The sequence below is a fragment of the Crocodylus porosus genome, unplaced genomic scaffold, assembly GCF_001723895.1.
Source record: "Crocodylus porosus isolate Cpor-Errol unplaced genomic scaffold, CroPor_comp1, whole genome shotgun sequence".
Lineage (NCBI taxonomy): Eukaryota > Metazoa > Chordata > Crocodylia > Crocodylidae > Crocodylus > Crocodylus porosus.
Window position 1 is genome coordinate 23,230,258 of NW_017728906.1, and position 14,352 is coordinate 23,244,609.

At 39.3% G+C, this 14,352-nt stretch overlaps 1 protein-coding gene across 1 annotated transcript in view; it reads right to left on the bottom strand.

The window, feature by feature from the left end:
• LOC109305705 (SAM domain-containing protein SAMSN-1-like) overlaps positions 1-11,961 on the bottom strand; it is a 142,456-nt gene extending 130,495 nt beyond the window's left edge. Inside the window, exons 1-2 of the mRNA XM_019528753.1 lie at positions 11,848-11,961; positions 3,468-3,605 (exon numbers count right to left, since the gene is read on the bottom strand). Of these exons, the coding sequence (XP_019384298.1) occupies positions 3,468-3,605; positions 11,848-11,961 (252 nt within the window). The remainder of the gene's footprint in view (positions 1-3,467; positions 3,606-11,847) is intronic.
• Positions 11,962-14,352: the final 2,391 nt, after the last annotated feature.

Below are 14,352 nucleotides of genomic sequence, written 5' to 3' on the forward strand. Positions count from 1 at the left end.
GAAACAGATGTTTGTCCTTATTCATGTTCACGTTGTTAGGTCTTACAATATCCAGTACTTTTCTCAGTTGTTGTTGATGTTCAGTGACACCACACCTGCTAGACCCTCTAGCTTCTGGCTCACTGTATGGTGAAATGAGCTGAGTATATTCCAAAAAATAGTCTTAAGAAGGCTAAATGGGGTGTTTAAAGTGAAGAACTTTGAACTCTCAGTATCCTTGCCAAACACCTGTTGATGCATTTAATACACTGAAAAATTTGGCTACTGCCATCTCTGACAGAAGTTCACTTCCTGTAAGGGAAAGTGTTCTTTTTAAAATGTTTTTACTCAACTAGTCTTCTTCCACATACAAGACTGTTTCTGCGCTTATTAGACATATGTTCCTGTTTTTTCTGTACACTTAAGCATAATGATTCAGTTTATTACAGCTTCTACATTTTTACCCAAATGCTGGACACTTGCTATACTCATGCTGGTTGCTACAAAGCTGACATTTTTTTGTGGCTTTCCACATAACTGTGCTTGCCCAGCTTAATTTTTGTAGCCTTTTATTTGACTAGTTTACTGAATACACTTAGAGGCGTCTTTTCTGCATCTTCCTCTAGGCCTTTTACTTGTTTTTCTACTTGTTCTGTAGATTAGCATAAACATATTGCCTTTTCTAGTATCCAGGGTCTCTCTGGCCCTGGCAGAAATTCAGTTAAAGGTGTGATGGGGCCTAATCCCTGATCCCTATAGTCGCACCTCCTGATATGCCATCTGTGAGCTGTGATTATGGGATCAGGGATCATACCCGAATTGCATCCTATTGCTGGTCCAATGGGAGCTGAAGAGCTGGGTGTTTTCATGGCTTGGAGCACTAGTCAGCTGATTGTTGTTCCCTGCCAGAGGATCACATCAGAGCCCTTCAGCTGTTCATCATGAAATGTTATACCAGTAATACTTTGGTCTTCAAAGGCTAAGGTGTTTCCAAAATTATTATTTGGGAAACAGTAGACCCCAGACCATTTACTTGATATTTGATATTTTTTAGCATTGATATTTAATTTTTTTTCACAGTTTTCATAAGTCTGCACCTATAATTTTGCTTCTTTAGGATAGATACTTTCCAGAAAACAGAACAGGAAAAAGAATAACATTCATAAGTGACAAGCTTAACTAATAGGTTTACCCAGCATTTCAATAAATGACTATACGTAAGGACAAGTTTTTGTATAGTTGAATTCTACCCATCTTCTACATTTTTCCAGCAATATGCTCTCCAAATTTTAACAAGGTGTCCATTCAGAAATGTGTTGCCTTACTCCATTACATCTTAAATTGCCTTGGAAAAATACTGTTCTTTCCATGCCAAAAATAGATTGGTTTCTGCAGCTTCTGTTAGCATCTGGACTTCCCTTCCTTCCTTCAGTTTCTCTTTTAGCTAATCCCTTTCTACTTCCCCTCCTCACCTTTCCCATCCTTTTGTACAATTAATATACAAGAACAAAAATAGTAAAAAAACCCAAAACCCTTTTAAAATTACTCATTTGTTTTCTGAAAAAAAACAAAGAACACACATAGTATTACCAAATAAAGACTCTATTCACTCTGGGTGCTATATCTCTTTTTGCATCATTTTGCATCCTCTAGCTCAAAATGGTTGTTCTAGTTTCCACCTGGCATGAATGCTTGTTGGTGAGCAAAGTGGCCAGTTAAAGAATGAGTTCTTTTTGAGCCTTTGTAAGAACAGATTTTTTTTGACTACTACTGGCATCCCATAGCTAAAGTGAGGGAGTGAGTCACTTTAGGTGGTGTCAGAGGTCAAGTAAGAAAGAAAAATATCAGGTGCCCTATAGCCCTATAGTTGCAATGATTGAGAGGTTACTGGGGTCACAGGATTTCTCACTCGGCATACTGGTGTTGACCCCTGGGAAATATGGTAGTCATTGTACTTTTACCTAGAAGAATAAATAGGAGTTGGATTAGTATGGAACTAATAGTGTAGCATTTTGATTATAAGAAGAAACCTACGCAGCTGAAAGAAAACCTGATAGAGACAGGAAAGTAGAACTCATTCCTTCATGACTGAACTCATTCCATCATGAAAACAAGGACAGAAGGATGGAAGAAAGATCCATCTACTATTGCGTAGTTCAGTGGTTTACATGATATACATGTACTATAAATCTGGTTGATTATCTTCCACAGTTTGTACATCTTTGCTACCCTTAGCCCTAATCCTGCAAACTCCCTACATGTAAGAGATATGCAAGGAAGAGATATGTAACCCTTTGCACAATCAAGTCCTTGGTTTGGGTTAACCTTTTTGTTAGCACTTTAATACCAGGTTGACCTTGATTTTGAGAGGTAACTGGTGTATGTTAATCCCAGTGCTTTACAAAGGTTGAAAATCATATCTGGCAATTCATATTGGACACAGTCAACATCGTGTTTTATTAATGAATTTTCATATCAGACCCAAACACTGCATAGATGGTTTACTGCATTCCATACTTACGAAAGAAAAACACCCAGGTTTTAATTGGGTGTGTTTCTAAGAAAGCTTTCGGTTAGTTTTTGTTGCTCTAGTTTTATTCATTATAAGTACAAAACAATGGTTTATATTACTGAATGCCTTTCATTCCCAGTGATCTCAAGAGTGTTTTATTAGCAGAGCAATAACTTCAAAATGCTGCCACTACAGGGGGTGAAGGAGAACAAGCATTCTGCACAGAGCACAGTAGTGAGAACAGTTACCTAATTCTTTCCTATGCTCAATTATATGAATAATCAATCCAAATGAAAGACCACTTGGATTTTGGTCTCTACACTTCTATTCTCAGTACTATAGCATTCACAAATGTAGTGAGCCCACATCTACTGTAGTAAGCCTAAATCAACATCAGTGACATTATTCCTTCATGTCTTCTGGTCCACCAAATTCTCCTTTTTCCCCCTGTATGACTATCCTCTGGTTGTCTGTACCTTGTGCTAGTTTGCAAACCAGGAGGTCTCCCAATTGTACCACAGTTTTCGACATGGCACACTGTAACATTAGAATTGCTGGCTGGATTATGTCATTTTCCCACCAGGAAAACTGCAACATTTTTACCCCCATTCTTGCCTAATTTTTTCTTCATTTTCCTTTGTTTGTTTTGTTTTGATGAAGTGCTGGCATTTTTTCCCCCAACAGATATCCAAGGCCTCACTTATTTTAATTTCTTGGGTGTTTAGTCTCTTGAAGACGACCTAAATAATGTTGAAGAAGACAGATATGTGTTGGGAAGGAAAATAGGACAGATTCAATAACTGTATCAATATCAAAGGATACCACTTATAAGCGGATACAATAACATAATCTAATTTTGCAGCAATATGTGTGTAACAAACCCACTCCAAAGCAATCTCTGTTGGAAAACATACACAAAACAACTGATGGCTTTGAATAAAGTGCATTGGATAATTTACACTTTATTTTTACTCACCAAAGACATGGATCTGTCTGGTGGGCCCCATTTCACATAAGTAGTCAGTGGAGTGCTAGACCTGCTGTCAATGCTCATAGTGTCCTTGGACTCTTGATGCTCTTGGACTGGCTCATATAAGCTGTCCATGGAACCTTCCTGAAATGCACAGATGCACACATCATTAGCCATACATGCACATACATGAATGAAGAAAAAGGAAAGCTAAAAGCTTCTATGAATCACAAAACATATCAAAAGTGAAAATCGCCAGAGTGACAAGTGTCATTTTTCAAAAGATCCAGACATTTTCTCTGTTTTTCCTTTACAGAAATGATCACTTATTCTGAGGCAACAGCAAGACATTAGAACTTGTTACCTAAATCATGACATTGTAGGAGACTGCTACAAGTTTACAAGGGCAGACAGAAGTAGAGCAAACCATCCATTCTATAGAACTGTTCTAGAGAATATAAAGAAACCAACATTTCTTCTTACACTGGTTTGAAGGAGTGAACCAAGATAGAGCGTAAGGACATACAGCCCTTCCTATATATTCTCAGTTTATGTTTATAGGTCTTAATTGAAGAAGTCTAAAATGTTACCCTTTAATAAGAGAGAAAAACAATTTCTATCTTTCAGTAATCATGGGCCAGACTTCCAAAATCATGAGAATGGCTAAAAATAGAATGATTTTGAGAAATGAAAACATGTATTTTCATCCAGCTTCTTCAGTTCTTGGCTTTTGTGTTTCTAGGCTTTTCTCAGCAACTATCAAAGACCATTTTATTTGTTTTAAATGTTTTAAACCAGGGCTGGGCAAAATATGGTCCACAGGCTGGATCCAGCTCGCAAGGCCATCCTATCCGGCCCACGGGGCCCCTAAAAAAATTTGGAAAATTAATATTTCTCTGCCCATTTCCTGTAAAAAATGACAGGAACCAAAGGCAGTAGGACTCATGGGAAGCCCAGTGGGCTCCAACAACAGCAGGGCCCACCCAGCCCCACCCCCCAGCTGAATGCCCCTTCCAGGGTTTCTGGGCTGGAAGCTTGGGTAGGTGTGGAGAGGGGGACCCTGGGCAATGAAGGAGCATGGGGGGGGGGAAGCAGACCCTCTCCTGCTCCATGCCCTGTGCCCTCCGCTGCAGCTGCTTGGGGCTGCCTGTGCCCGCTCCAGACAGCCCCATGAGGGCTGCGAGTGCCTGCAGCATGGGGCACCAGGGATGGGGTGGGGGGGGGCACTTCCCCCACCATGCTCAGCTTTTCCCTGGGCTCCTTCCCTGTGCAGAGAAAAGCAGCCCCTCACCTGCCCCATGGACAGCCCCAAGTGGGCTGCAAGCGCCTGCAACGTGGGGCACTGGCCATGGGGCAGGTGAGGGGTGACTTTTCCTCATGCTCAGCACCAGCTTCTTCCCTGCTGGTGAGCAGGGGGTCAGGGCTGTGTGCTGCCCCCTGCCTGTACTGCGGGGTTGGGGGGGGCAGCAGGCGTGAGCAGGCAGGGAGCCAGTGGGAGCACCGGGCCCACGCTGGTGCCCTGGGGCCTGTGCCGGTGGTGCCCAGAGCAGGGCGGCAAGAACGCAGGGTCCCCGCTGGCAGGGGCTCTATGGAGCCGGGCCAGCTCCCACCTCCCTGCTGATGCAGCCCAGCCCAGCTCCACAGACCTCTGCACCCTGCGCCCTGCTTTGGGCCCCACTGGTGCTGGCCCTGGGACACTGGTCCCAAGATGGTGACTAGGGGGCAGTCAAGGGGTGGGGCACCTGTCAAGGGGCAGGGCTCCCCATGCAGCCCTCGACAGCCTGCCGAAACTGGGTAAGCAGCCTTCCACTCAAAATAATTGCCTGTCCCTGTTTTAAACAGATTCTAATACAAGTCTATGACCCCAGGAGCCAGAATACTAATAAAAACATTAAAAACAATGACAGTCCACAATCTAATCACAAAACCTGGCAGAAACAAGCAAAACATGCACTGACCTTCCAGGCCTCACACAGTAAAGTATCTTATTTCATGAGAGGACCTATTGCTTCCAGTGGCACTGGTTGAGAAATAAGTTGAATGCAGATAATAGAATCTGATCCCTGGTACTTGGTAACTAGGTACTGGTTTTATTCATTATTACCCTGACCCTAAAATTAACTATTGAATTATGGCCCATTAATTATAGCCAAGGATATTATTGTACAATCATATTTAATCTTTGAGTACAGAAGATGACCGTGCATGTATAAGAAACTGTACTCCTAAAAGTTTAAAATTTTACAGACTGGTGCTAAAACCACATTAAGACTTGGGTAAAGTCTGTCTCACATAAAAGGAACAATCTTATTGGCCATGAACTGTAGTTCTAAGCCATGCCAATAAGTCTTTTTATCTGTGTGGGCCAAACTATTATGCTGATCTCTTGAACATTACATGGCTCACATGGCATATCTCTGAAAAGCAAAGATAAAAGGTAAGCAGAGGTGTTAAAAAGGTTTATTGTCTTAGTTATATTTGTGTTTTACATAAGATTTTATTCCAGGTTTTAAGGAGGATTAATACAGTCTGGGAATATGGTCTAAATCTCAGTACTCTTTGAGTGAAGTTGTAGATGCAATGGTCCAGGAATTATGTGAGAGGCAAGGATTTTTCTGGGTGATATCTTTTATTGGACCAACTGTATAGCTTGGATAAAGTTAGACAAACTTCTGAATGCAAAGCATTCTTCTTCAGGTCACCTCATTTTGACTTGTCACCTGAAGAAGAATACTTTGCATTCAAAAGTTTGTCTAACTTATCCCAACTATGCAGTCGATCCAGTATAAGGCTTAAACTGAACATGTCACTCTGCCTAAAACTTGGAAGTGGTTGGGTTCAAAGGCCAAAAAAGTCGGTTCCCATTTAAGCGTCCCTATAAACTTTAGAACTTTTTTGTCTAAGTAGCATAGCTGAGGTTTCAAAGCAACAAGACCTCCTGGAATGAGCTAAGTGCCTACTGGGTAGACTGTTCTCTAGTCCTTTAAAAATCCATGCTAAAAGGAAAATTAACATCTGATTTTGGAATAGTCAGGAATCAGTCATGCTCGGCTTGATTAATAAAATCCATTTACATGCTTTCATTTTTGAGAGAAACACCTTTCTTCTGTAACATGCAGTAATTCTAATACAGTCTATGCAGCATACATTTAGGAGTCTCATAAGCAGTCAGTGGAAAAAAGAACTGAAACTACCTGAGGCTAGATTGTGTCAGGTGCTGTCAGTGCCTAAGGTGGTGATGAGCATACAAAGATACTTTCTGCCCCAGGGTCATTGCTATAAGCATTTCTGATGTGCCTGTTATAGGCATGTGTGTCATTTTTCTTTAATTTGATAGCAGAAATCCTGGCAGGAGGAGAGGGGAAGATTCTAGGCAGAAGCTCTACAGTGAAGCAGGGAGAACCTCAGTCGCTTTAGAGATAATACTCTTTTCTTTAGTTGAACACAACTGTTCTTCCAGGTGGCATTACTACCTGTAAGAACTATGGCTGGTGCTGGCAGAGGCAAGAAGTATATGTAATGACTGCCTATCTGGGAGCCTAAAGTCCTTATTCACCGCACAATGCTCACTCACACCATACCCAGATGCAAATGAACTAAGATGTTGAGAGGACTTCAGGAGGTGGCCTTTCTTAGGTTGTCCTCCAGTGAAGTCCAAAGCACTAGGTTTCATTTTGCCCTAGGACTTTACAAAGTCAGCTCCACCTGACCTGCTACATCCAGTTTCAGTGAAATCAGCTATCCAAGCTCTGCTACTGCCTTACCAGGCTACACAGTTGGCTGTACCAGCTTAGCTGCTAGCGGGGCCAGTCCCACAAAGTGAACTGCAAATTAGGTCTAGAATCTTTTCTAGACCCCTAATCCTCTTGTTCAATTTAAGATCACTACCCAAGCATTACTTTTAGTTCGGGGTTTCTTGCTTTCTCCAGGCTATAACCTATCCTAATTTCTTTATACATTTACATTTGCTATTTAATACCATTCTCATAAAACAGAATAATAATAGATTCAAAATTATGTAAGAAAATTATTCATAACTGCATGGGAAAGAAGTGGAGTATATAAATTAGACCTTCTGAATATGTAAATTCAGCCTGGCAGGACTTGCATTTCTCCTTTCTCTTAAATGGGCAGCAAAAAGGATCTTTTGATCTTTCCAGAGTTGTGGATCACATTAAGAAGGATCGTTGTTCAGAGCTACATCAAAGGTATTTTCTCTGATTCTTTACTATTCACAGCACCTATCACCACAGGATCCAGAAACTCCATCAGGATTATAGAAAGCAATGGAGTGCAGCAAGGCTGTCAATTCACTGTCCTACTCCTGAATTAATCCTGGTTTAATCTGTGTATTGTGGACTGGCCACAGTCCAACTAAGGAGAACAATGACGGTGACAACACGCTAAAGTACACATCTGAAATATTTGATAAAAATGAGATTTTTTTCCATTGGAATGTGCTTCACTGGTCCCTTTACCTCTTTCAACGAATCTGTTTATCCTCAAAGAGGGTGTTTTAAAATCAAATCCATTTTTAACCAACACCATGTTCAATAGCCATAGAGACATTTTTTCCTGTAAATTCTCTTTCTGGAATTTATATGGAGGCTTCACCTAATTTTACTACCAGCATATTAATTATATCATTTTATTACCTTAATTATGATTTATTTGCATTTCATCTATCTCAGTAGAAATATTCCTAGAAATATTTGTCTGTTTGCAAAAGCTATATTATGGTAAGCTAACAAATGTAATTTGTTCCCGACATCTTCAACCCCAAATTTTGCTATAAAATGCAAACTAGCCCTATGTTACACTAAAGCACTATGATGCAATAAACTGGTACAATGCACTTAATTTAGGTTTTACCAAAGGCTGCCATATGGGAAAGAGACGGAGAAATGCACAAGAACTTATTTGACTTAAATTCGTAGATCAAGGTCCAGCCTGGATGGGTCCCCCTAATTTCTCCCTGTCCATGACAGCTCCTATGAAGCTCTGGGATAGAAAGACCACATGTGACTTCTGCATGTCTGAAATTTTGCCCTGATTTGTCCCATTGCTGGGGTTAGTCTGCAGAAATGGGAGAAGAGGATGGGATTTATCTTTCATTATCACTTTCTATCTGGCATAGTGATTCTAACAGGCCAATATCACATAGAGCAATACCAAGGATATGGAGCTGACTTCAAGCCTTCTCAGATTGGGAATGTTTTGTGTTCTGAGCTGTGTCTTATGCATTCAAAAGCATAGAGACTTTTAGGAGCATGTAAATGGAGCTGAATCTGAAATTGTATTCAAAAACATTCCTTTTGAAGGGGAATCTTTTGTTTCAGAAGTCATTTGGTAGGCTCTCCAGCTTCTGGCAGTAAGAGTAGGAAATTAAGGAAAGAAAAGAAAAAAATATAACATATTAGGAAACAATTATTACAGAGACCTACTCAGAGCTTTGCACCAGAACAGTACAACCCTACTGCATGTGTCATGGGCTGGACAAGACCATAATGTAGGAAACAATTTTTCTAAGACTAGGGAATGGAGAAGGCTGCCCAATATATCCATTTCATCTCAAAAGTATAGGGTCCACTAATTATGTGAGCTACCAAATTAGGCTTTCTGAAGGCAGGGCTTCTTCCCATTTGGTATGGAAGCATTGCCTCCCATTTCACTTAATGACTTTGAGTTCATAGGGTGATAAGGCAGCTACTGATTAAAATTGTTTTTCCCCTAGCCTGATTAGTGATGCTAATATCCAGATTGGCAGAAATTTAACCGTGCTGATGAATTTTCTTAATTACGTTTTGAAAGCCACAAGTCAACACAGGGTGAGAACCCCTCAGCACTCCATACTTTAAAGCAGTTTTGCTATTTTATCACAAACAGAAACACTGAAATCAGGAACCACCTTCCACAAATGACATACAAGTCCCTGAGCATGCATACGCTAATAGAGGTGATGCACTAAAAGTGTCCTCTCCTGTGTCCCATATGGTAGGATGTTACTCAAAATGACTTAACTGGTTTCTCAACTGAGATCAATTTCTCACTAGCCTCATCTTAATCTCAAGATATTCACAAACAAATCAGGTGTGTGTGTTCCTATTCACTTATGAAAGAGCTGAATGCATAATAATTCCTGTTTCAGGTAGACAAATGCACCTGGTAACACAGCAGTGCTAAATCGCAACCTTGCAATGTCCTGCGTGTCTTCAAGCCTCATCATTTCCACCTGATACTCAGCACATTGGAGGATCAGGCATTAGGTGTGGTGTTATGAAAATCTATCTCAGTTGCACAAAGAGAAGCTGAAATGAAGAAGCATGATCTAGATCATCTGCTGATATCAGCTGATGTAGAGCCGATGACTTGCATAGCACTCCACCACTTTATACAAATCAAGTTGCTAGCCAAATAATTTGAAAATAATACAACTTGGTTTGGTTGTTTCCTACAACCTATATGACACAATTTATCTCCTTCCCATGATAGGTGGTGTAGTTATTTCTTAACTTCCACATAAATAAATGTTTGCAAATAGTGTTTGTATATATGACCCTTTCAACCAAATGCCCTACCAATCAGTGTATATATGGGATAAATACATCAGTGCTAGGAAAGCAATTCTTTTGGAAAGCAATTCTTGATCCATATCTTCAAATAATCAATTAAACCATATTCCTGCCTGAAGTACACTATATGGCCCAGATTAAAAACATAATTATTTGTATACTACCTATTTTACTTCCATGTCTCCCACAAATCAGGGAGGAGAGAAAGAGGACTTTTTCACCCTTTTGTTGCCAATCTTGATACACCAATTGCTTTGTTGGCAAATAAAATTTGAAAGATCAACCATGTAAGGGTATATAAGCATTTAGGTGGACATGGTTGTACCAGTGACCCATTTTCAAATTGGACAATGCAGTTATAGCAAAGAATTGCACTTCATCATGCTAGTAGGGATAAGTGCACATGGTTTTTATGAAGCAGTATATCTGGATTAGCAATTCATAGATTGTCTTTATTACAGTTTTTGATATAATGTAAGATGCTTTGCCAACTTTTCAAAAGATTATTTCAGCGTGGCTCAAACAGAGGACATATAGAATAAAGGTCAACTTCTGAAAATCAATCTTTAGACAAACAATTTCATACAAAACTACATGAATACTGATGTTCACATATATGAATGATATATTATTGTTTCTGACATGCATATAATGAGAACAACACTAAATGAGAAATATCCAACCTAATAGAAAAATATGCATCTTCCATTCTTTACTACATAATGTACCCATCTTTTTAAAAAAACTTTTAATCAAAAAACAAAGGAGTTCAAATTAAAGTGGGACAAAAATTTTGCTAGATTTTTACAGAATTACTGTTGTTCATGAGGGAGATTTAGTAATAAAAAGTCCTACATTTCTGCTTTATTTTACTGATAGGATGCTAAAAGTAGTTTTAAAAGTTTATGTATGGAGAATGCTGCCATTCTGTACTGAGAGAGAATTAAGAAACAGAAACCACAGTTTACACAAATATACCACTGATACTTAATATTAGCATCATGTCTTATTCTAACATATATTGTTCTTTTTTCTGAACATACTGGGGAGATACATGGAACACCTGGACAAAAGAAGTGAAAGTGGCAAATGGATTTAGTGTACTATGTAAGTACCGCAAATATACTAATTTATTTGTCAATAGTAATACATAATATTTGCACTGGCAGGTGGTCCTCCATTGGAAAGAAAAGCAGTTTCCATGGATTTTCCCAGTCTGTTTCTACATATTAATTCTCAGAAGAAAGAGGAAAACATCTCAAAGAGGTACTGCAATCAACTTCGATATCCTTCAGCAAACATAGTCATATGTCTAGTACAGTTCAGCAGACTATACTTTGCTAATAGGATACTTATCTTGAAAGAGGTCTGTAGTTGTTCTTATACAGAAAGGTGCAAGTATTAATATTGCTGAAGTAGCTCATAAATGACTATCAGAACAGTTCAATTCATTAAATCAAATTTGACTTTAATTAATGATTTAGGCATTGTTAAGAAACATTTTCATTTTGTGGAGGCAAAAATAAAATGTTTTGCTCTCTGAAATCCAAATGTTTATGGTTATCAGAGACAAAGTATATCTCCAAAATCCCCAAGTCTTTCCTTTCCTTTCCTTTCCTTTCCTTTCCTTTCCTTTCCTTTCCTTTCCTTTCCACTGGTTCTTATCACTCAGTGTGAAGCTTTTTATACTCATACACCTTCCTTTTTGCCTAGAAACACATTTCTCTTCATAATACCTTTAACTTCTATCCTCAGTCCAGTCTCATCCCTCAGTTTTGTTTACAGTCACAAAGCATAGCTGTTAGCAAACTTACCAGTGAAAAACAGAAAAGATTCATTTTGCTTTGCAGAGCAGCTCCAAAATTCTGTTTCAAGGAATTCCAGCCACACAATGAAGCTCCTTCTTGTCCTCCCAGCTGTTTGTACATTTCTCCCTGGAGATTACTGCAAGATAAAATCCCTACAATAATCCACTGGAATCAGAGCCCATTATCAAATGAGATAGGCTTGTCTGGGCCAACATAAACCATTTCCTAAATTAATGAACAATGTCTACCAGGAAAACAAAGCATGGTGCAACTGTTTATGAGGAACTAGGGAAATACAGTATTTTCCTGGTTACTTTTACCATTTAGTTGATCAAAATAGTGCAAATAAAGCTACTTCTGTATAAAAGTAATGAAATATGTGAAAAACTTCAAGGCATCTTACTCCCTTCACTTATTGACACGTAGACATAGAATTTTTAGGGAAATGCATTTGTTGTAGACAGAAAAATGGTATAATAAGAGACACTACAGATCCCATTTTTAAATGGACACATCTGATTTAGGGACCTAAACAGGTGGTCAAACATAGGCACCTACTAAAATAATAAATATGAGAATGAAACAGAAAATAAATTATGATTTCTAAGCATCACGTAAAAAAATCATTACCAAGTAGGAAACTTGCATTGTGATAAATTGATAATGCAGACTGCCATTCAAAGGATCCATTTTTTTATTAGAAAACCCTGGAAATCAGGAACTCAAGAAAGAGCGCGGAGTTAAGGACAATGGAGAAGCCGTATTTAGATGCTGGGGCTCTCGGGAGTGACAGAATGATGGGAAGAAGCAATCTTAGAGGAGAGAAAGATAACAGCCCATATTATCATACCTACTGGGATAAATAAAAACAGTTAATGGCCCCAAAGAGTTCATTTATCACAGAATATAATAATATTGACCTGAAAAGGATAAGAAGAAATTCATAATCAGTCTTGTTTTTTAAAAAATCACTTAATATTAGATCACCTCATGTACTACACTTCTTCCAACCCACTGATTCCCTTCCCATACCTATAGTTGGGAGGTGGATTGGAGCTCCCTCCCTGAGGTGGGGTGCTCCAATCTACCCACCCCACCCTCCAGTGCCAGTTGGGCAACCCCCAAAATGAGCTCTCTACTCTCCTTTCTCCACTTCCCATTCTGAAAACAGCACCAGGAGCAGTGCTGGGCTGTGTCAGCCAAGCCCTGTGCCCAGCCTGTGTAGACACAAGTTAATGAGAACACTCTGCTTTGGAGTGCCTTCATCTGAATGCTCATGTAATGGCCATGTCTGTACAAGATGCTGACCGTGCATTAGCTCGTTACTACTGCTCATGGTTGTAGGTTGTAGCCATGTTGGTCTAAAGACATTGGCAGACAAGGTTCTTTGGGTGAATCTGATATCTTTTATTAGACCAACTTATATAGTTGGAAAAAAATTTTTAGCAAGCTTTTGGGTTTAAATACCCTTCATCAGACTGAGGAAGTCTCTGCAGTTGGTGTGTGCTCTTCCTGGATGGAATGAATAGTAGAGAAGCCAGAGTTTTTTACTACTGTTCAGTAGCTCAGAACATTAGATGGCCTATGCTTAGCATGATTAACAAAATGCCACCATATTCACTATGTCTAGTTAAGAGTGTGATTATCAAATACCATCTTTTTCTTTATTATTTAATATTCTCCTTGCAATTTTGGAAACAGACCTAAATCATCCCCAGAACACTGAAGATCAGCTGATTTAGTACTAGCAACTAACTAAAACAACTAAACTGTACAAAACTGTACATATCTATGTACTACAAAAAGTGGTCATGGTCATTAATGCCTGGGAAGACTGAAGGAAGCATTAATTTACAGACAGCATCAAGCTAAGTTCTAGGATTAAAAATGACCTTGATACTTAGAAAAAAATGTCTGAAATAAATCAAGTGGAATTCAATAAGGTCAAGTGCAAAGTAATGCACTTCAGACAGAATGATCAAATGCCCAAGGAGAGGCTGGAGAAAGACTGGTGTGGCTGCAGCACTATAGGAAAGACCTGGGAAACAGAGTGGTCATCAAGCGCAATATGATGCAACAGTGTGCTACTGAAAAAAAAATCCTATATTAATAGGAGTGTTGCACATGAATCACGGAAGTGATTCTTGCACTCTATTCAGCACTGTTAAGGCCTCACTTTGTGTACTTTGTCCAGTCTGTGTACCATACTTCATGAAAGATGTGGACCAATTGGAAAGAATATAGCAGACAGCAACAAAAATGTTTGAAGTATAGGTTAGACAAACACTTGTCTGGGATGATTTAGACAGTAGATAATCTCCTGAGAGTCCTTTAATCCCTACTTTCTTATGACTTGTTGTTCATTCACTTGCTGCAGATAACAGGTTCAATTGTGACTTTGCCATGAGCCTGACATAAGTAGCAATGCCACACGTGTATTGTTGTGTTTCTCCAGGACTGCCCCACAAAGTGGCTCTTCAATTTACCCACCTATAGCTCTTCTCACAAAAT